The 22,259-nt window shown below is 36.5% G+C and overlaps 1 protein-coding gene across 4 annotated transcripts in view; it reads right to left on the bottom strand.

Moving 5' to 3' along the window:
• Nucleotides 1–5,429: 5,429 nt before the first annotated feature.
• The window catches only part of LOC132153034 (vang-like protein 1), a 29,444-nt gene continuing 12,614 nt past the window's right edge, over nucleotides 5,430–22,259 (bottom strand). For 2 of the 4 annotated variants that reach the window (XM_059562146.1, XM_059562149.1), the window contains exons 4-10: nucleotides 13,630–14,064; nucleotides 12,700–12,875; nucleotides 11,564–11,697; nucleotides 8,417–8,552; nucleotides 8,056–8,290; nucleotides 7,016–7,550; nucleotides 5,430–6,079 (exon numbers count right to left, since the gene is read on the bottom strand). In XM_059562146.1, the coding sequence (XP_059418129.1) occupies nucleotides 7,290–7,550; nucleotides 8,056–8,290; nucleotides 8,417–8,552; nucleotides 11,564–11,697; nucleotides 12,700–12,875; nucleotides 13,630–14,064 (1,377 nt within the window). In that variant the 3' untranslated portion in view covers nucleotides 5,430–6,079; nucleotides 7,016–7,289. Of the gene's footprint in view, nucleotides 6,085–7,015; nucleotides 7,551–8,055; nucleotides 8,291–8,416; nucleotides 8,553–11,563; nucleotides 11,698–12,699; nucleotides 12,876–13,629; nucleotides 14,065–22,259 lie in introns of all 4 variants that reach the window. The other 2 variants (XM_059562148.1, XM_059562147.1) reach the window with 2 other exon arrangements.

Below are 22,259 nucleotides of genomic sequence, written 5' to 3'. Positions count from 1 at the left end.
GTTTAAACGGTCCCGTCTCCAATATGCATTAATCCACAAATGACTTAAGCTGTTAACTTTTTTAATGTGGCTGACACTCCCTCTGAGTTAAAATAAACCAATATCCTGGAGTAATTCATTTACTCAAACAGTACACTGACTGAACTACTGTGAAGAGAGAACTGAAGATGAACATTGAGCCAAGCCAGATAATGACTAACCTTCAGAGTTACAAGTCCAACTCCAGTGGCGGCTCCTGCCAGTTCTCTCAGGGGGGGCACATGTTTGCTCGATTAATGAGGATAGTTCACCCATTCAATTGATAAATTAACAGCTAGTTAAAGATGTAAAGGGAACTGAACTACTATAGTATTAATTAAAAATAAACTGACATTAGGAATCAATCTCTTGCTCTCCTTATGTTTTTATATGCCTGTTAACAGCAGCAGCAAATGAAGACTGACGCCAGGACGTGGTTTTCCAAAAAAAAAACTTTTTACTTAGATTTCAGTTTAATAAGAAATAATTGAAGTCACATAAATCACTGTTTACACAACTCGCTTATATTACTGCTCATTTATATCACATTCCTCACTTACATTACACTGCTTACCTAAATTACTCACTTATATTACACTGCTCCCTACTATCCATATGCATCTTTGCTCTTTCGTGTTTTTTCACCTTCTCCGAGAGATGATGCATTCCGGTGACACCTGTGGTTGTCCATGCAATGTCCGTCATGCTCTCGCAATGTAACAAAATGCAGCTGTAAATTAGCAGAATAAAGCGTCAGCTACTTCGCAGCCTATTAGCCTTTTTCTCTGCTCATACCACTTCCTCGAAAATACTTGTTTAAACGACTTCCCGCCCTTTGTAGATAGATGTTTAAATTTGGTCTTGGTTGTCCTAATTCTTTAATTGCCAATTTATCCTTATTGCTGCAACGAATGAATGGTATTTCTTTCAGTGACACGATAGAATTAATCTACGCTGAGGTAACGTTCGCCGTGATGTTTATCAAGTTCAGCTGACAACTGAATTTGCATAGCCATCCCCGTCTCTCTGTGTTTTTTTCACATTTGATAAAGATATTAAAGTAGTTTTTAATTTTTTCCTTGTTGTTAAAATTAAAAATAGTTTTTAAATATTATTGGATGTCACTGTTCCCACCAGTAGTTGCACAAGTTAAGGTTACGCACGATGACGAAAGCACGTTAGGGCGAGCCCTCCCGGAACTCATTGAGATTGCATTGCAGTGGCTGCAGTTCGAAAAAAATGATCTTTGAATGGCACTATGGCAGTCTATGAGAGCACTCTGGGCGATTCACAGTTTGACAGAAATCGCCCAAAAAGGGGCGGTACTACACAGAACGCGACTCGACGCTGATTTGACTATTTAGAGGCAGCAAAAACAGTCTAGCTTAACACTGTGGTTGAATCTAAAAGAAAAAAAACCCTCCCTTTCCTTTGGTGGTGCGTCGCCCAATCGCCCTAATGGAGAAACCGCCACTGTCCAACTCTCAAACCATAAGCCCACAGCTGCCTAAAAAAAAACTAATTGACTCTGGGATGATGGAACCAGAAGTGCTAAAATGCTAACTGGCTTTCTGGTTTTTGCCATAAAAGAAATGAACACAGCGACCCCATTGTATTCAACGGAGACAAGTGAAGTCAATTAGAAGCACTTACTTCCTGGGGGTCGGGCGTACCGCGCAGACTCAAACTGAGCTTGATGATGTAGAGGTCACGTGAGGAACCTGTCTGACAATTGTAAGTCTTCTAATCGCTGTGCCAAGAGAAATCTGAATCACCCACTGAATCTTGCAGAGAAGGCGAGCATGAACAGGAGCAGATTTTGGTAAGTATTCTGATTAATTATCTTCCTTGACTTTATGCCTCCACGTCCCCCAGATTGCCTCATAGACAGTAAAAGATTGCCTGTGAGCTTCTCCTCCTGTCCAATGGCGACGCCCAGGAGTGCTTCAAAAAAATATGAAACCCTGCCCCCTTGAAAAGTACGCCTAACATGGATCACATGTGGCTGAATCGCCATTTACAGATACCATAGGAATGAATTAGAAGTGCCATAAACTGAATCCCACCTGTCGCAAAAAAAAACAAAAAAAAAAAACTTTATTTATAAAACAGAATTTGTTTCGTGGTAAACTGTAAAAGTAGTTAAATACAAAAGTATTGTTTAGTGTAAAATATATGATTAGCAGATAAGCTTTTGATTCATTAAATGATAAGCCGTAGTGAAGCCTCTCATCCGCTGACATGCATTATTAAAAAAAAAATAAAAAAACGGCCTCCTTTCCCACGTTCTGCTCGACCTGATGTGTTAGGTTTAGCCGTAACTCTTTTCACGGAAATTAAATCACATTTCTGAAGAATGAAGCACATTTGACTAATTGCGTTCCACACGGCTAAATTCTGACACAGAATTTGCTGGAAGTGCCCTTCTCCTTCCAAAATCCTACATATATCTAAGTAAGGCTTCTACAGTTGCAAGGTGTAAGATAAATGTAGGTTTTATAGTTCAACATGTACTATCCATAGACAGTAGTACTACAGTATCACGGTACTACTATTCTTAAAATGTATGGCACTGTAGAGACATCTAGTGTCCCAGTGAAACATCACAGCATTATTATTTGTTCTAAAGGTCCGAGTGATGATCTAGTTAAATTTCCTTAAAACATAAAAGGCCTGCTTCTGACTGGATTCTACACTGCCTCGTATACGTGGGGACATGATGAAAAAAACACGTGAAAAACCTGTCTATTGCACATGAATCAGTTTTGTTATTTTGCTGTCTTTAAAAGATTTTTACTCATAAATACAACTTTTGTAATTACTGTAGGCTATATACATTCAGTATACTGATGAAAGCAAACTTATAGGTCCCGAGTCACTTTCCCCAGTAGTGTAGCTGAACTGCTGAAAAAAGGACAAATCAGTCAAGGTTTAATTTGACAGGATGCCAACAATTGATCAATAATTAAATTAATAATTAATAATGGATTAATAATTGTAACATGTTACTTCTTGCTTAACTAATATACATATTCTAATATATAGAGGAATAGATAGTTATAGAGATAGAATTAGTTTGTATTTGTTGAATTACACTGCCCATAAACATACTTTATTGTTAGAAATTTTTTTTGAAATAACCTGTTAAGCATAAAATTATTGTCCAATAAGACATTTTTCCCTACATAGAACCTTTTTTGCATTAAGCATTATTTTTAAGTATACTTAAAAACACCTTGAAAGTTATGATATTATTTGTTAATGTCAATATTTGCAAAACGTGTTGGCACACAAAGGTTTTGACCTTCTTTGACAGCGAAATTAAATGATCCAAAAGCTTTTGAAGACATAAAACATTCTGAAGAATGTTTTTAACTAGATGCATAATGCAACACAGAAGTGGGAAAAATGAATCATTATTAAAAAATATGTTTCATGATTCATTTGATTCACATTTTGATTAAAAAGTCAAATCGAGTTTGAGTGACAGGCCCTTTGAGTACTGCAGTTTGTCTATATTGACGTTTCAATATAGTTTCAATATCTCCCGTAATATCAACAACTGTCAACAGAAATTATATTTCCATATACACACATGAACAGGAAACTTGATCATTGAATAACAATGAAATATGATACTGTAAATATGAAAAAATATATTTGATCACTTCTATACATCAGAAATTTAATATCCGACTCTGGATCCTGCCAGAAGATATCAGTGTTTGGTAAATAGTATCCACCTTATTTTTTAACTCAGAATTAAGCTGTGTTCTGTGAATATTTGAGACTGCTGATTCATAAACAGCTGTAGAGAAATAATGAGAATAATAACAAAGTGCAGTTAACAACTGTTTGCGCTACAAAGTGTGCTTATAATTAGGACAATACATTTAAATGGTATGGTAAGAAACATCAGTTTGCAATATCAAGTAGCAAAACGACTGATTTGTACATCTAGAAATAGCTAAAAGTGGATGACAGCGGAAGCTGTAAACCATAAGGTGACATCATTCTGTTCACCCTTCAACCATCGATCATCAATTATTTCCACAACAATAGCATGCATGTGTTAAGTATGACAAATGTTGTATTTACCTGCTTTACAAACATTCCAATAAACACTGTGGATTCAAAGGAAAAAGGGGAGACACTTATAGAGCTATATTTTAAAGCATTAATTTAAAGAATTACTTTAAAGAATTGTTACCTAGCCGGTTTAAGACAGCTCCTTATGGTTCTAGTTGAAATGACAGGATTGACATTACATATTTAGGACAGAAACTAAACTGCAAACTAAAAAGGAATGCACTGACCATAAAAATGACAATTATCATGTGAAAAATGAAATTCTTTGGTGAGAAAGATTGGGTTGCTCAAATATGAATCAGGAAACACCATGCCCTGTGCATCATTTCATCTAAACAATTGAATGCAATTGACAGTGCATTTGCCCAAAATGATTTTATATTTTTATATCCACAATGGAAATTATGCCGATTACAGTAATAAAACATAAATGCACATGCAGAGGTGTACACAAAATGATTGTAAACTAAATACACTAATAAATAAACATATATACTGTACATTTTTAATACATCATGAAATATATATATATATATATATATATATATATATATATATATATATATATATATATATATATATATATATATACGCACACACATACACAGATACATGTATAACTCTGAAGATAACAAATTCCAGTTAAAAAGTGACTAAGAATTCACCACAAATCATAACATGTTCTTGCCAAACATATGATGAAAATAAATTCCCAATACTTTTGTCCAACATTAAGTATTATTCAATCAAAAAATTGGCACAAGATGTCCTGGTTTTAATCTTTGACCAGTCTTACCAGAAAACGTCTCACTCTTTATTACACTAAAGAGCAAACACAGAAAGTTACATTTGAAATGTGAAATCTGTTTTACCCTGAATAATTTTTTTTTCTCTCTCTCTCTCTAGCATCTTCATTAACACAAAGCAAAGTATTGAGTCTTCTGTGACTCTTCTTTACAGGTACTTTTTTTACACTGAACTTTCAGTTTAATAGATGAAAAACCTCTTGTGCCTCCTGTGTTCAGTTTAATGGTCACAGAATCTGAGAGGATCTATTGAATTTCTCTCTATTGATACAAACAGCTTCTTCAGTCAAATAAATCTGCAATATTTCACCTTTATAAATGTAACATTAATAAATATTTGAAGCAGGTTTGTAGCTTTTAACGGGTTATGGCATAGAATGTTGATAATTCCTGACAAACAAATGGGATGGGTTTGTATGATCTGACAGGAGAGAACTGACATTATGCAATGGGAAAATATATGCTGTAACGTTACATAACATAACATAACATACAAAAAAAAATAAAAAGTAGAAATAATACAAAACATACTTTTATTAGCATTAAATACACAAAAATAATATATAATCTCTAGTGGAAAACTTCACTAGAGTAGTACAAAAAAAGGCATGACATTTTTTGTTTTTTTTCTTATTTTTGCTTCATAAGCAAAAAACGTCAAGCTTGGACAAAAACGGTCAATAGCAAGGTTTATAAATGTGTTAGGCAGCATTAATGGGCTTATATTTTACAAACACAATTCAATGTTTTAATCATGATACACACACATTGAAAAAAAAACTATTTACGTAAAAAAAAACTTATTTACAATTTAATTACAACACAAAAAAGAGGCAAACTACTAATCACAATTTATTAATCACAAATTAAATGATTTTTTTTTTCCTCACAATATATTACCCATTTTTCTTCCAAACATATAAAAGTGGTAGAAATCAAACCATCCAACAGGCTGAAAATGGTCATGTATGTTTGGCTATTATACCACTATAATGGACTCTCTAACCAATGTTTCCAGTAATACTAGATCTCACAGAATCTCCGGTGTGCTCTGATGCTCATTTATGTCATGGTCAACAAAATAAAAAAAATTACATTTCACAAACATAGATATCCGAAATAATATCTGCTTTTTGCTTGCAAAAACTTAAAGCCTCAATCAGATGCTTATCTATGGAATTACATTTGTTTCAATAATAATGAACGAAACTTTATAAAACTGAATGTAACTTTTTCAGAAACTATCAAAAATATGCCATTACAAAAGAAGAAAAACACTATGAAAAAGAAAAAAATTAACTCAGTCGCACAAATTTAACATGCTCTTCAAATATGCTTCATTCTTTGTTAATGTTTTTCAAAGATTTGTTTTCGCTAACCGTGGATTCTGAATTCATTGCCACAGATTTCGCTTACGTTTCGCAGTTTCTCGTTTGGTGTTTTGACACAAACCTCTCGTGGGGGCGGGCTTAACAGTGATCTACTCTGATTGGATAGTGAGCTTTTGATGGACAAGTGCTCTCTGACCGGGAAGTACAGACGCCACCCAGTGGCGCGCATATTGGAAAGCTCTCGTGATTGTGATTTGTATTACTAAATATGTAAATAATATTTGACCTTCGATCGTCTCAGTTTGTAAAGATGAGCTCTTGTCCTTCAAGGCAGCTTGAAGTAAGCTTGTGTTACTGAATGAAAATAATAACCCGCAACAAACTGTAGCACACTGTAACAGCCACACTGTAGCACACCGCCCCACGTTTGTGTCAAAACACCAAACGAAAAACTGCGAAACGTAAGCGAAATCTGTGGCAATGAATTCAGAATCCACGATTAGCGAAAACGAATCTTTGAAAAACATTAACAAAGAATGAAGCATATTTGAAGAGCATGTTAAATTTGTGCGACTGAGTTCATTTTTTTCGTTTTCATTGTTTTTTTCTTCTTTTGTAATGGCATATTTTTGATAGTTTCTGAAAAAGTTACGTTCAGTTTTATAAAGTTTCGTTCATTATTATTGAAACAAATGTAATGCCATACTTATCACAGTACATAATTAGCATTTGCTCTATGCAAAAAAACAAAAAAAAAAAAACAAAACATACAGACAAGCAGCACAAACACACAAACACACCAGTCAGCACTAAGTAACTGGATACATACAATACATGTACACACATATATATATTAGTTGTTGTTGTTCTTTTTTTCCTCTTCTGTTCTTGTTAAAAACAAATGTTGTATCAAAATACATCCATTATGTAAAATGCCATTTATAAACTGGAAAAGTGAAAAAGAATTTCAAACAAAATAGTAGTAGTCCAAAATTTACAAGTGTACAAAACCAAACAGACAAAAGCATTCATCAGACAGACTCCATCAGACAGAGGTCTCCGACTGTAGCTCCAGTACAAACTTGTGGGACTTGGGGTGGACATACTCCTCGCTGAGTTTGAGGTGAGGGATAGCTTTGCTGGTGACCACTAAGCTGAAGTCAGATGATTTGAGCTGGAATTCAGAGCCGTGATGGAGTGGACTGGTGACCGAGGCTTCGCTGACCAGCGTCCACTGCCGGGTCTGCCAGCACTCTCTCGTGTACTGCAGTGTGGGCCCTGTCATCAGATAGCTCTCCAGAAATGCCTAGCAGGGAAAAACAGCACCCATATCTGTTCACTCATGTCTGTTAGTATTCTACAATGATCTGATTTGATTAGAAGTTGTGTGTAATATCTGGGATTGTTTTTTTTTTTGTTTTTTTTCAAGACCAAAAATAACTATATGAATTTTCATACAATAACAGTAAGGAAAGTTTTAAATAAATATGTGTTCGTTTGCTTAGGTTAGAAGAAAACTGAGCCTAGTTTCTCCTCTATTTCTGTCACCTGATGGAGTTTGGGTTCCTTGCCACTGCCATCTTTTGGCTTGCTTTGGCAACTGAAAAGACACTTGTCTTTTTAGAGCTGCCTTACAACTGAGTTACATCTCGCTAAATCATAACTCATTGAACTGAATTAAATCAACATTGAACTGACTCGAGCTAAATAACCAACTACATTCCTTCCTTTCGGAGAATTGCAAATGCTAAAAACAAATGCAGTTTATTAGTACAATTACACACATTATGTTATGTCTGTGTTTGTCTCACCTTTGGGGTCATGTTGTTTGTAATGCAGAATGCCAGGTGGGCCTGAATGCTGTCCATGCTGTGGCAGTGCTGCTGACGGGTGGTGCGCAGGTATTTCTGCAGTGCTCGAGCCATGGAGGGGAAGATGGCCTGCGCTGCCTCACGTGGATCCATCTCATCTCCTGGCGGCTTCTTTTTCTCCTCCTCCTGCAGTCGTCTAACATGTGTGAATGCCTCCTCTACTGCCACGACCAGCCTAGGATGGGGAAATGTTGCATATTAAGCAGCAGAAGTTTTCATTGAAGCCACAACTTTATTCTTTTATTGAATTGCATGCTCTGTATCACATACTTTGTTTTCCCACAAACTCTGTCCCTCTTACCGTGCTTTGCGCTTTCGGACTCTTCTGTCATGCTCTGCTTCCTCATAGTACAGCTCATTGTGGCTGGTGTCTCTCTGTCGGGCAGCAGCTGCTATTTTAGCCCGAGATTGAGCGGTTGCAGCATCACTACCAGCACCTGGAAAGAGAAAGATTAGCATTATGGGACAAAACAGATGCAAATTTTATAAATTAAAAAAAAAAAAACCCAAAAAAAATCACCTTGACACTGATCTATATTACAAGAAAGATGGATACCTTTGCAGGTTATCATGTAAATGTGTAATTTAAAAGCAGTCATAATTATGACAATTAATAATTAATATAATTCACTAATCTTTATTTTTTTTTACATTCATTGTCATTTTATCGTCAGGATATTTCCTATAAAGCACGTCATATACATTACCGTTCATAAGTTTGGGTTTTGTAAGATGTTTTTTCTTTAAAAGAAACAATACTTTTATTCAGCACGGATGCATTTAATAGGTCAAAGTGATAGTCATGACATTCATGTTACAAAAGATTCATATATTCCAAATAAATGCTGTTCTTTTGAACTTTCTAATCATTAAATAATCCCCCCAACTACTATCATAGTTTCCACACAAGTATTAAGCAGCACAACTGTTTTCAACATTTGTAAAGAATAAGAAATCAGTGTTTTACAATCATTTCTGAAAGATCATGTGACACTAAAGACTGGAGTAATGGCTGTTGAAAATTCAGCATTGCTATCACAGGAATAAATTACATTTTAAAATATATTAAAATGAAAAGCAGTTATTTTATATTGTAATCATATTTAAAAATATTACTTTATGTTTAAATCCAATAAATGCAGCCTTGATAAGCACTAGAGATTTCTTTCAATAACATTATAAAAATCTTAACAAACCCCAAACTTTTGAACAGTATGGTTTATCTACTGCAAAAAAATAACTGACAGCCAATCACATGTTTATGTGGAATCAGGTTATGATGATCACACATAATGCATATTAGCTCTGTGTGCATAAATTGGTGAACAGAATAATTTATGCATATTTATCCATATTCAGATCAAAGGTATAATTAATAATGCACGACAAGGGCAGCGTGACTCTCCTTGGTAGCAGGTCAGGTCTGAGATCTCTTCTGTAGCTTAGTGAATCACCTCCAAAATCACTTAAATAGTGACAAATCTTGAGGCCACCCTTTCCTCAGTTGTTATTTGTGAATAACATAACAAAGACAAAAAAATAAATTACATACAAATAAAAATAAAAAGGAGAATCAAGAGGAACGAGATAATAAACTAATTTTACACACAGACAAAAAAATGTAGTTGAGTTCTTTGAAACCTGGAAAAAGAAATGTTGCTTTTTTTTTGGTGGGGGGTGGGGGTTGGTGTGTGTGTGTGTGTGTGTGTGTTGGGGATTACTTCATAGTTATGCATTATTAATACTCTGACAATCCGTGCAAAGCATAAAGAGCTACACACTGCTGATTTTCATATACGTGCACACTCACACTTATACGCACACATTCCTGGCCTGGTTCGATAGCCACAGGCACAAAGGAAGGTTTGAGTTCTTAAGGGGGTAATCCTGATCCCAAGAAAGCACCTCTGCATCATGGTGTACGTATATTTATTGTGCTAATAGTACATCATAAATGTCAAACAAAGAGAGAGAGGAAGAGAGGGAAAGAGACTGGGTGTTTTTGAGATCTGGGGTGAGTAAGAAATACTGACTTGTTTGGAAATATTTTTAAAGCATAGCAAGTGCAGAAATTAGTCTTCTTCAGGACAGTCAAGACACGAGACGGATTTCTCAATGCAAATGTTTTTTTTTTTTTTGGATGAGTCTGTGACCTTGTGCACAGTGTACAATGACTGCATGCACAAGCAAATAACCAAGACATGTGGAGCACCCTACAATTCAGTGTCTCAGTGAAAGGATTTCTGAATGTATTACATAGTCTGAATTTACAATCCAAAAGATAGCTTTTCAGTTTGGCTTTAAACTCTGCAGAAAGAAATGTTACAGATGATTCATTAGATGTTGGTGGTGACTGATTGACAAGGTTGCTTGTCAAGGTTTCTTTACCAAAACAGATTTAGAGAAATGTGGATCCACTGCAATGAATGGGTGCCGTCAGAATCAGAGTCTACTGATTACTACTGATAAAATCCATCACAATAATCCATGACTTCAGCTGATCAATCAACATCTTTTGAAGCAAAAAGCTGCATGTTTGCAATAAACAAATCTATCATTAAGATGTTTTTAACTTCAAACTATTCCTTCTGGCTAAAATACAACACTTCTATACATAATATCGCTTTCTCAAGTAAAAACAAGTCACATCGTCTAAACCAGGAGAGAAATATGCACAGATGAAGCACTGTTTACAAATGAAAACGGTCTATAACAGTTCTAAATAAATATGTCAATTGATTTTGTGAGAGGACAACATTGTATGGAGTTTTTACTGGAGGAAATATTATTATGAATTATAAATGATTTTGGCCAGAATCGACTGTTTAAAGTTTTTAAAAAACACAAAGCTTGTTCATTCCACAAGACGTTAACTGATGGACTGAAGTCACTGGCATTACCTGAAGAATATTGTGATGTTTTTATCAGCTGTTTGACATTCTGATGGCACCCATTCACTGCAAAAGATCCATTGGTGATCAAGTGATGTAATGCAAAATTTCTCCAAATCTGTTCCGATGAAGAAACAAATTCATTTTAGATGCTCTGAAGGTGAGTCAATTTTTGTGTGAATTTTGGTATTCCTTTAACAGCAGTGAGTCAACCCAACAATAAATGTATTATGATTCAATGCATGCTTTAAAATTACATTTTAAATGAAATGCATTAAAGCCTCATGTCAAGTTGTACTGAGGTTTACAGATTATAAGGGTTAACATGTGGATAGCATTTCTCAGATTATCTTGTGCTCAGATTATTACTTTTTCTCAGGACAATAATCTGTGGAGCATCTCTCATTGCTGTCTAGGAGAAACATTTGAAATATTAAGGACATCTCAGTTTTGATGCCTTTCTTATAGGCATTCCAAAATAGAATTTCAGAATTTCTTGGAACAATAAGAGTCAGATCAGGAAATAGACAGTGATTAAACAGACAAATTAAACTCACCATCTACATTATAGACTTTTAGCCCAGCCAGATGTTTAGCTGCTCTGGACTTTGCAGCCGTCAGTAGGGCAGGGTTGTGAACTGAGAAATCCTTGTAATAGTGTTCAAGAATTACCAGGGCTGCCCGCTGAATGCTACACACACACACACACACACAGAGAGAGAGAGAGAGAGAGAATGATCAGCATTGTAAAAACAACAACAACTTGTAATATGGGTTTGGGTGTCTATTTAAACACAGGAACAGACAATCCTATCATGTATTTCATTAAACAGAGTCAGATAATAATAGATTTCATTCTGATTTGTGTGTGTGTGCATGCTGCCACTTGACACTGCGGCAGCACTGGATCAAAAATGTCCAGCCAATGAAACAATGATAGCTAGAACAAAGGAAAGCGATGGGCAGGAAAGAGGTAGGGAGAGGGGAAGCAACGCAAGGAAAAGTAGGGAGTGTCTGGAATGGAGTGAATAATGGACCTTTTCCCCTTGGCCCAGCCTCAACTCATTATTAATGCATTAAACAGTACACACACACACACACACACACACACACACACACACACACACACACACACACATACACATACAGTTTTGTGTATATAGACAACCACATATAATATCTCAGCAAGAAAGCAGCTCAGCCATATAATCAATGCAATTACAGAGACAAGATCTTTAATGTTGTGAAAAAATATTTCCATGTTAATATATACAGTTGGTTTGCAGATTTGATGCATAAAAACAATAAAATGATGTATAAAATATGAAAAAAAGGATCTTCAATTATCCTTAGGTATCAATGAGCAATCTTCACTTCTAATCAGTTTCACTGTCTATGCTTCTTTATTTGCTAAAAGGTTCCTCAGATAAGCTTACTGCTTTCTAGATTCTTGAGCACATCAATAAATAATTGGTTTTCTACAAAACTAGACCATAAAGATTATTTTCCAATGTAAAACATTTTGCTTCTGTAGAACTTTTTAGTATTAGTTGGAACCTTTATTTTGAAGTGTGACTAATGACTTCCTTTTTCTATTTCCTATTAGTAACTAAGAGCATTTAAAATACTATTAAACAGCATATTGAACAGTATTTGTTTTAATAAAGGTATAGTCACTGTAATCAGCTGGCACCTGAGCTGTCCCAGGTTGTAGTGGTGAGTCTCTCCATCGGTGGAGCGCACGACACAGAGAGAGAAGCAGGGCTGCAGATGCCGGATCTCCAGCAGAACTACTGCCAGGTAATGGGTGAACAGCAGAGCATCCACCAGTGATACTGCAAACTGCACTATGCCTTGGTAGTTCTCGTCCTGTCAAGCACAAATAGTAAAGCAATAAGCCAGGGGAGGCAAAATGTCCTGTACTAAATTCAGGGATGTTCTTCAAAGAAAAGGCATCCTGTTTTATCTTTATTTTCAGTGTTATAAAATTATTTAATAATGTATCAAATTAACACTTTTCAACAAGGAAGCTTTAAATTAATCAAAAGCATTGATTGAAAAACAAAATGTATCGTGATTTTCAAGATTGATAATAATACATTTACTGAGGACCAAATCAGCACATTAGAATGATTTCTGAAGGATTATATGACACTGAAAACTGGAGTAATGGCTGCTGGAAACCCAGCTTCACTTTCACAGGAATAAATTAGTTTAAAAATTATTCAAATAGAAGTTACTTTAAACTGTAATAGGTTTTCAATATTTAGCTGTTTTTGATAAAATAAATGCAGCCTAGGAGAGCACAAGATTGCTTTCAAAAACATTTTTAAAAAAATCCTATCGATCCTAACATTATTAAAGTCCTTAGCCTAATTATAGGTTACTCTATAAGTTAAGTTTGTAATTTCAGTGCCAATAGCGTCACCAAATAAAATAGCAAAAATAATGATCCACCTTCACAGGTGTGCATATCTGTACGCATTTTAATATTACTTTAAACGTGGCTCATCAACAGCTGAAACTATTCATTTTATTAAAAAAAAATGAATTTCACAATCACATTTCCACAAATCTCAACATGTTTCTCTTGATTCTTCATGGTCCCTATATTTGCCTCTACCTGTGAATCCAAGATGCGCACTCCAAAGAACAGCCAATAGGAGAGCAGCAGGAGGAGCGTGAGCAACCCCAGCAGGGCGCGGAACACTGCTATCCGGGGCAGGGAGGCTCGTGCAGGTCGCACAAACAGAGCCCAGCCAGCCAGCAGGAGAATGAGGAGCTTGAAAGCCAGCGAGAGAAACAGGCCCTCACAGGCAGTACCACAAGCCTGCAGGCGCTCCGGCCACATCAGCTGGGGCAGCACCAGGAAGGACAGAGGGGTGATCAGAACCAGCAGGCCCAGGAGGAGGGAAAGGGCCAAAGGAAGGAAGCGTACACATTTCAATTTCTCTACTGGTCCCTCCGTCTCCTTCCCGAAGCCAGCCAAATCCTCCTGAGACAAGCTGTGGTCTGATGTTCCAGTGACCGCTGTGGTGGTTTCGCCCCAGTTGTCGTCCTGTCAAGAGGAGGGAGGGGATCAGCGATATATCATGCACATAAAATTTAATAAAATTTAACATACTCCTAAAAGCCCCGCTATCTCAGAGGCCCAACTCCCAAGCCCAGCACTCAGGATCAATATTACAGAATAAGAGACATTTACAGCTTCTGATTTGCCCTATTTTCCATCCCTGTTGGTGAGATGACAAATCTGCTTCACAGCTAATTCAGATAGACAGTACAGAAATACCCAGGTCTCCCTCATCTGCATATATTAATGACAAATACCCAAAACTCACATACATCTGCATATAAATGAACCTGAGAACTGAGAGACAGACTAACAACAAATGAGAAGTTTCTAACAGCAGGATGTCTGAGTGAATGTGAAATGCAGTGCAAATTAGAATTCCATTACAGATAATTCTGCACTAACTCTGCACAATATTTATATATTTATTTATGGACTTGTTTGCATATTTATGCATCTATTTGTATGAATAGAAGCTGTATTTTGTATGGTAATGTAGTTTAGTGAATTTAATCTGAATTGAGAAAGTTTTCAATTCATGTAAATGACAGAAATAATATTACCATAATAATAACAGACATAAAATACAGCTGCATGCAGCAATTACTGGGCCAACCATTTGCTATATTTACTAAGCTCGGTTCAATGGGTTTAGGAACAACACTGCTGCAACTTTGCAATACAGCAGGCCTTGCATAACCTAGTATTGTTAGATTCAAAAAACCACGATGCACAGCTTCTGGGCCTAGGAAGTAAAGAATAAGACAAATAACAAATACAATATGGGATATGCACATGCTGTATGTGATGAAAGAAAAGGGAGGGATTATTGAGAAGAATCAAATCTAAAAGTGAGTACACATCTGATGGTTTCAGCTCAGAACAAAATAGAAAAAGAAAAGAATTTCCCTTTTTGTTACACAGTTTAGAGTTTGTGCCAACACTTGTGCAAAAATAACTTTGGGGGTCGTCATCAGAAATGAGGAAATGGCAGATGGAAAAGGTTAAAGAAGCAAAGTGCGTTTTAAAAGTTGGTGGAAACACAAACACAGATTTTTCTTTTTTAAATGGAGCACGTTTTGCTTGCACCAGAGGCAACTACTACTGTAAAATACTGAAGTAATCATTATATATGTAATAAACACATTTACACATACATTTTTGACCACTTAAGTCTAACACAGTTACTCATACATAAATTTACAATGAAAGAAAATTATTGTAGTCCTCAAAAGACTCACCTTAGACTACAGTTAAAAATGTCAGATCTTAGAATTGATTAGCAAATAATTTTTCAGTTTTACTTGACCATCCTCTTTGCTTTACTTTCCACCTCCTCTTTGACCCCTAAAATGTAACCACTTTTGCTACCATACTTTTGAGACTTAAACCTTTGAAATTACTGTCTCTCCACAGGTGAAATAAAATATTCACCTTAATAACAATGTCTACTAGTAGGCTGCATCCTTCAGTAACAGCCTCTTTACAAAAGTTAATGCAATAAGCCAGGTTGAACTGTGCAAACTGTTAGATCACACTGAAATGATCAGTAGTGATGTACTTTGAGTGACCTCTTTTCAATGAACAAATAAACTTTAAACAAATGACTAGGTGCAAGGTTCAAAATGACTTTGTTTTATCAGCTAAATCTGAAAAATAACTGATCTGGATCAAACATGAACACAGATATTTGCAAAAAAAACTTGTTCCAATGAAACTTGACACAACATTTATAAAGTTAGATTTTAAAAGAAGGTATTGTGTGAATGACCACCTTTTCAAAAGAGTATTTTGAAATATATATTTAAAATATATTTATATATATAAAATATATATATATATACAGTACAAGAGTTTTCTTTATTTTCATGACTATGGAAATTGTAGATTCACACTGAAGGCATCAAAACTATGAATTAATACATGTGGAATTATACATGGAATTATATACATAACAAAAAAGTGTGAAACAACTGAAAATATGTCATATTCTAGGTTCTTCAAAGTAGCCACCTTTTGCTTTGATTACTGTTTTGCACACTCTTGGCATTCTCTTGATGAGCTTCAAGAGGTAGTCACCTGAAATGGTTTTCACTTCACAGGTGTGCCCTGTCAGGTTTAATAAGTGTGATTTCTTGCCTTATAAATGGGGTTGGGACCATCAGTTGTGTTGTGCAGAAATCAGGTGGATACACAGCTGATAGTCCTACTGAATAGACTGTTAGAATTTGTATTATGGCAAGAAAAAACAGCTAAGTACAAGAAAACGAGTGGCCGTCATTACTTCAAGAAATGAAGGTCAGTCAGTCCGAAAAATTGGGAAAACTTTGAAAGTGTCCCCAAGTGCAGTCACAAAAACCATCAAGCGCTACAAAGAAACTGGCTCACATGCGGACCGCCCAAGGAAAGGAAGACCAAGAGTATTCCTCTGCTGCGGAGGATAAGTTCATCCGAGTCACCAGCCTCAGAAATCACAGGTTAACAGCAGCTCAGATTAGAGACCAGGTCAATGGCACACGGAGTTCTAGCGGCAGACACATCTCTAGAACAACTGTTAAGAGGAGACTGTGTGAATCAGGCCTTCATGGTAGAATATCTGCTAGGAAACCACTGCTAAAGAAAGGCAACAAGCAGAAGAGACTTGTTTGGGCTAAAGAACACAAGGAATTGACATTAGACCAGTGGAAATCTGTGCTTTGGTCTGATGAGTCCAAATTTGAGATCTTTGGTTCCAACCACTGTGTCTTTGTGCGACGCAGAAAAGGTGAACGGATGGACCCTACATGCCTGGTTCCCACCGTGAAGCATGGAGGAGGAGGTGTGATGGTGTGGGGGTGTTTTGCTGGTGACACTAGGGCTGCACGATATTGGGAAAAAATGACATTACGGTATTTTATTTTTCTGCGATTTATATATTGCGATATGAAATCTAATCTTATTTTTTCTTACAAAAAAAATGGGGTGAGCACACTTACATTCTCATTTTAAATGATTTAAACATCGACACCATCGTGTCAATTGATTAATATGCGCGAGGGAGAGAGAGCAAGACAGCGCTCGTGTTGTTTGAAGATGGTGAGCATGCGGCCGGGGCTCGCTCGCGCTCTCTCTCTCGCGCTCTCTCGCGCTCTCTCTCTGAATAACGGATCAACTACGACAGCCTACATCGCACATCCTGCGATGTGACTATCGTGGATTCGTACATCGCGATATCATGCTTAAACAACACATCGTGCAGCCCTAGGTGACACTGTTGGGGATTTATTCAAAATTGAAGGCATACTGAACCAGCATGGCTACCACAGTATCTTGTAGCGGCATGCTATTCCATCCCGTTTGCGTTTAGTTGGACCATTTATTTTTCAACAGGACATTGACCCCAAACACCCCTCCAGGCTGTGTAAGCGCTATTTGACCAAGAAGGAGAGTGATTGGGTGCTGCGCCAGATGACCTGGCGTCCACAGTCACTGGACCTGAACCCAATCGAGATGGTTTAGGAGTGAGCTGGACCACAGACAGAAGGCAAAAGGGCCAACAAGTGCTAAGCATCTCTCGGGGAACTCCTTCAAGACTGTTGGAAGACCATTTCAGGTGACTACCTCTTGAAGCTCATCAAGAGAATGCCAAGAGTGTGCAAAGCAGTAATCAAAGCAAAAGGTGGCTACTTTGAAGAACCTAGAATATGACATATTTTCAGTTGTTTCACACTTTTTTGTTATGTATATATTTCCATATATAATTCCACATGTGTTAATTCATAGTTTTGATGCCTTCAGTGTGAATCTACAATTTACATAGTCATGAAAAATAAAGAAAACTCTTTGAATGAGAAGGTGTGTCCAAACTTTTGGTCTGTACTGTATTTATTTATTATTTTTTTAAATGAGGTCTTTGATAATGGAATAACTCTTATAAGAGTTGATTCTTTGTGACCAGAGGGCAGACTATTGTGCAGCACTGCGGTCTGATCTGTTTCATTTTGCCCACAGTCCACACTGCTGAATGTGCTTCCCCCTATGAGAGAGACAAAAGAAGCACACAGTGCAACTAATGGTGTTTGCATGTATGTTAGTGTTCTGCTTGACTCGAGTACAGCTCATTTTCCTCTCACAGAGCCACAGTCTGAGCTGTACCACAGAAAGAAAAGCAGGAAGAGAGGGAGTGGTAAACAAGTGTGAGAAACTCCTGCACCCCTCTCCTCTCCACCCTCCATCCCTTTCCTCTAATTTTTTCCCCAAAAATAAACCTTCATAGGCGCGTTACTCAGGCTTAACACTCCAAATCAAAATGAGTATAACAAATATGGACATGATTACAGAATTACAGACATGACTAACAGCACAATGATGTAAAATTCTGTTCAGCAGTACTTGACAGCATGCATCAGATACTTGTATTGAATCCAGGGCATTTCTTTTTAATAAAGTAGCTGGCTTTGAAAAGTTTATTTCTCATTATGACCCTGGCCTATTAACTTGAATAAAAGGCGAGATGAATCAAAGTCAAACATTCTTGAGCGAGTGTATCTGGGGTGAAGTGGAGGAGGGACTAAAATAGACATCTGCCATTGGTGACGAGGCTCTGATAGAGTCCAGAGTGCCCAAAATAAGGTCTGTGATTAACACAGGCTCAAGATATTTTCATCTTTATTCTGTGATGTAAAATACCTCAGTAAAATCTATCTGTGATTTTTCTAAAAGCTTTTACTTGTCGGGGACATAAAACGACATCATGCTGAACAGCTATCTCATCTACTATTCACATTTTACAGTTTCATTGTGTTATCTTGTAAGATTCATAAACGTTTGTTCATCAAAAGCTTTTTTATATATAAATCCTGTATTTCTATCCTGTTTTTCCACCTAAAGGAACCAGGGTGATGCTTACTTCCAGCCTGACCTACAAAGATTTGTCATCCATGCAACATCATTATCAGACAACATCAACATATGCTTGAAAAATACTGAAAAGGCTTAAAGATGAAAACAATGGTTGAAACAATAGATATATCTATGAAGCCTTTGAATTTCAGCCAATCAAATTACAAAGCCAAAGCTATATCTTTTATAAATAATAAAAAATATACACTAGCAAGAAAGACACTCAAACAAGGGCACAACAAGGAAACATAAACACAGACCCTTTCTTAGCAAGTAAGTTATGACTTACATGCTTGCTATTTCAAGTCATTCTGTTCACTAACATCTAAAGTTTCCTCGCTGGAGAAAACGATCCAGAGGCCCAGGCTGAATGACAGGAAGATGAAAGAAGATCAGAGCCAACATGATGACATTACACAGGGAAGAATAGACTTGACAGCCATTCCAGGGCATGGCATTAAGCTTTTAGCATTGCCATCAATCCATTTACTGATTGATTTATTAGTAAACCTTGTTATTGGCATATAAAGATTTGGTCATCTAGTGTATGAGTATCATTTTATTCAGCATTGATCTATAAAATATAATGCACTGAAAATCCAGAACTAGGTCTGATCAATCAGAATTCCCCCATGTCTTAAAAGTCCTCTCAAGCAGAAATGTACAGTATTTAAAGACAGACACATACACATACACACACACATACTTGCACAAATTAATGTAGACAGACATGAGGACCTATAAAAACTTTGTATGCCTTTTGGCCCTGAGGGGGAGCCAAGTAGGTCAGAATAACTGAGACCCAGTAGGAAGTACAAAGTGGCGTCCTTTCATACTGAGATGTATGTCACTCCTATTTTCCATATCTGTCTATACCACAAAACCCTCTCCTTAAACACACACTCACACACACACTTTACCCTTGAATTCTGTCGTTCCCTTTTTCATGGTCTCTCTTATAAATATTCCAGCACAGTCACTGCACCTTCCCTGTGACCTGACTGTTTTCTGTATATATGTGTCTTTATATAAATCAAATGCAGCTATGCCACTGTATAACCAATGGTAACCAACATCATGGGAAAACTCATATATACATTTTAGGCCTGTTTCACACTGCATGCTCACCACAGATTTTCATCACAGAGCTTTATTTTTGCAACTCTCCGTAGCAGAAAATACACTAAAAACACCCTAAATTTTACAATATTAGGTTTACAATGTTAGCTTCTATAAAAAAACACAATAATAAAGTCAGCTACTTGCCATTTGACAAATACATCTATCTGCCTTCCCTTAGTTTAGTTTACAAATTGACAGGCACCTGAACACTGCAAATCAGTAAATCCGAGTGAATCTAGATATGAAACGTTTATAGAGTTTGGGTTCCATTGTAATTTAATTACTATTTATTACTATTTGGATATTAATGTGATCCACCTTGCTTACAATCACATATGTTATAATTCTGAACTGCACACACCTAATACTCATTGTGGTAAAGCAGAAATCATTTTATGTTCTGTATAAAGCTGCAGCTCTTTTAAGGAGTCTGTGTGAAAGCACAATGTGAGCCTGCTATAGCAGTTAAGCGTGCTGTTTATGCATGCGGTGTGAAACAGCATGAACTAAAAAAAACACTAATGTGAAGCTTGTAATTTTGATAAAGAACTACCGTACATACACAAATAACTCATTAGTTGAGCTGTAAATTACTCTAAATTGCTTCTTTTTTTAAAGCTAAAGTTCTGAATATTGCTTTAATCTGTTAGAACACTGAGCTTTTCACAAATAAATTTCTCTGCCAGCAGCACATACTGTAGCATTCAATAAATATAATGCATTTTTCTGTTTTCTGGAACATGTAGCTGTCTGAAATCACCTGTAGCCTGCCCCATCACATACAGTCTCATCATATATATTTTGCACAAATATATGTGCAATGCAACATTAAAAACAACAAGAATGTTTGTATTTGTGCATCTATACACTGTATGTATAAAATTACGTGCATGTGTTACTATTTTTTTGGGAGCTTGCAAACTGCACAATGAGTGAAATAAGGATTAGGAAATTATTGAGTAATACAGGTCCTTCTCAAAAAATTAGCATATTGTGATAAAGTTCATTATTTTCCATAATGTAATGATAAAAATTAAACTTTCATATATTTTAGATTCATTGCACACCAACTGAAATATTTCAGGTCTTTTATTGTTTTAATACTGATGATTTTGGCATACAGCTCATGAAAACCTTGAAAAATCTCCTGATAACTAGCTGCATTGACCCTGCCCTTGATAAAACACAGTGGACCAACACCAGCAGCTGACATGGCACCCCAGACCATCACTGACTGTGGGTACTTGACACTGGACTTCAGGCATTTTGGCATTTCCTTCTCCCCAGTCTTCCTCCAGACTCTGGCACCTTGATTTCCGAATGACATGCAAAATTTGTCCAAAAGTCCAGCGCTGCTTCTCTGTAGCCCAGGTCAGGCGCTTCTGCCGCTGTTTCTGGTTCAAAAGTGGCTTGACCTGTAGCCCATTTCCTGCACACGCCTGTGCACGGTGGCTCTGGATGTTTCTACTCCAGACTCAGTCCACTGCTTCCACAGGTCCCCCAAGGTTTGGAATCGGTCCTTCTCCACAATCTTCCTCAGGGTCCGGTCACCTCTTCTCGTTGTGCAGCGTTTTTTGCCACACTTTTTCCTTCCCACAGACTTCCCAATGAGGTGCCTTGATACAGCACTCTGGGAACAGCCTATTCGTTCAGAAATTTCTTTCTGTGTCTTACCCTCTCGCTTGAGGGTGTCAATGATGGCCTTCTGGACAGCAGTCTTAACCATGATTGCGGTTTTGAGTAATGAACCAGGCTGGGAGATTTTAAAAGCCTCAGGAATCTTTTGCAGGTGTTTAGAGTTAATTAGTTGATTCAGATGATTAGGTTAATAGCTCGTTTAGAGAACCTTTTCATGATATGCTAATTTTTTGAGATAGGAATTTTGGGTTTTCATGAGCTGTATGTCAAAATCATCAGTATTAAAACAATAAAAGACCTGACATATTTCAGTTGGTGTGCAATGAATCTAAAATATATGAAAGTTTAATTTTTATCATTACATTATGGAAAATAATGAACTTTATCACAATATGCTAATTTTTTGAGAAGGACCTGTATATACATCACATTTATAAGACATCTTAAAAACTTGTAAAAAAATATATAAATAAAATGTTTGGGGTTGGCAAATGTTAATTCTCTTATGTTCAGTAAAAAATACAGTAAAACAGTAATAT

Source organism: Carassius carassius, chromosome 11 (genome assembly GCF_963082965.1).
Source record: "Carassius carassius chromosome 11, fCarCar2.1, whole genome shotgun sequence".
NCBI lineage: Eukaryota > Metazoa > Chordata > Actinopteri > Cypriniformes > Cyprinidae > Carassius > Carassius carassius.
This window is presented reverse-complemented; position numbering and strand designations above follow the sequence as displayed.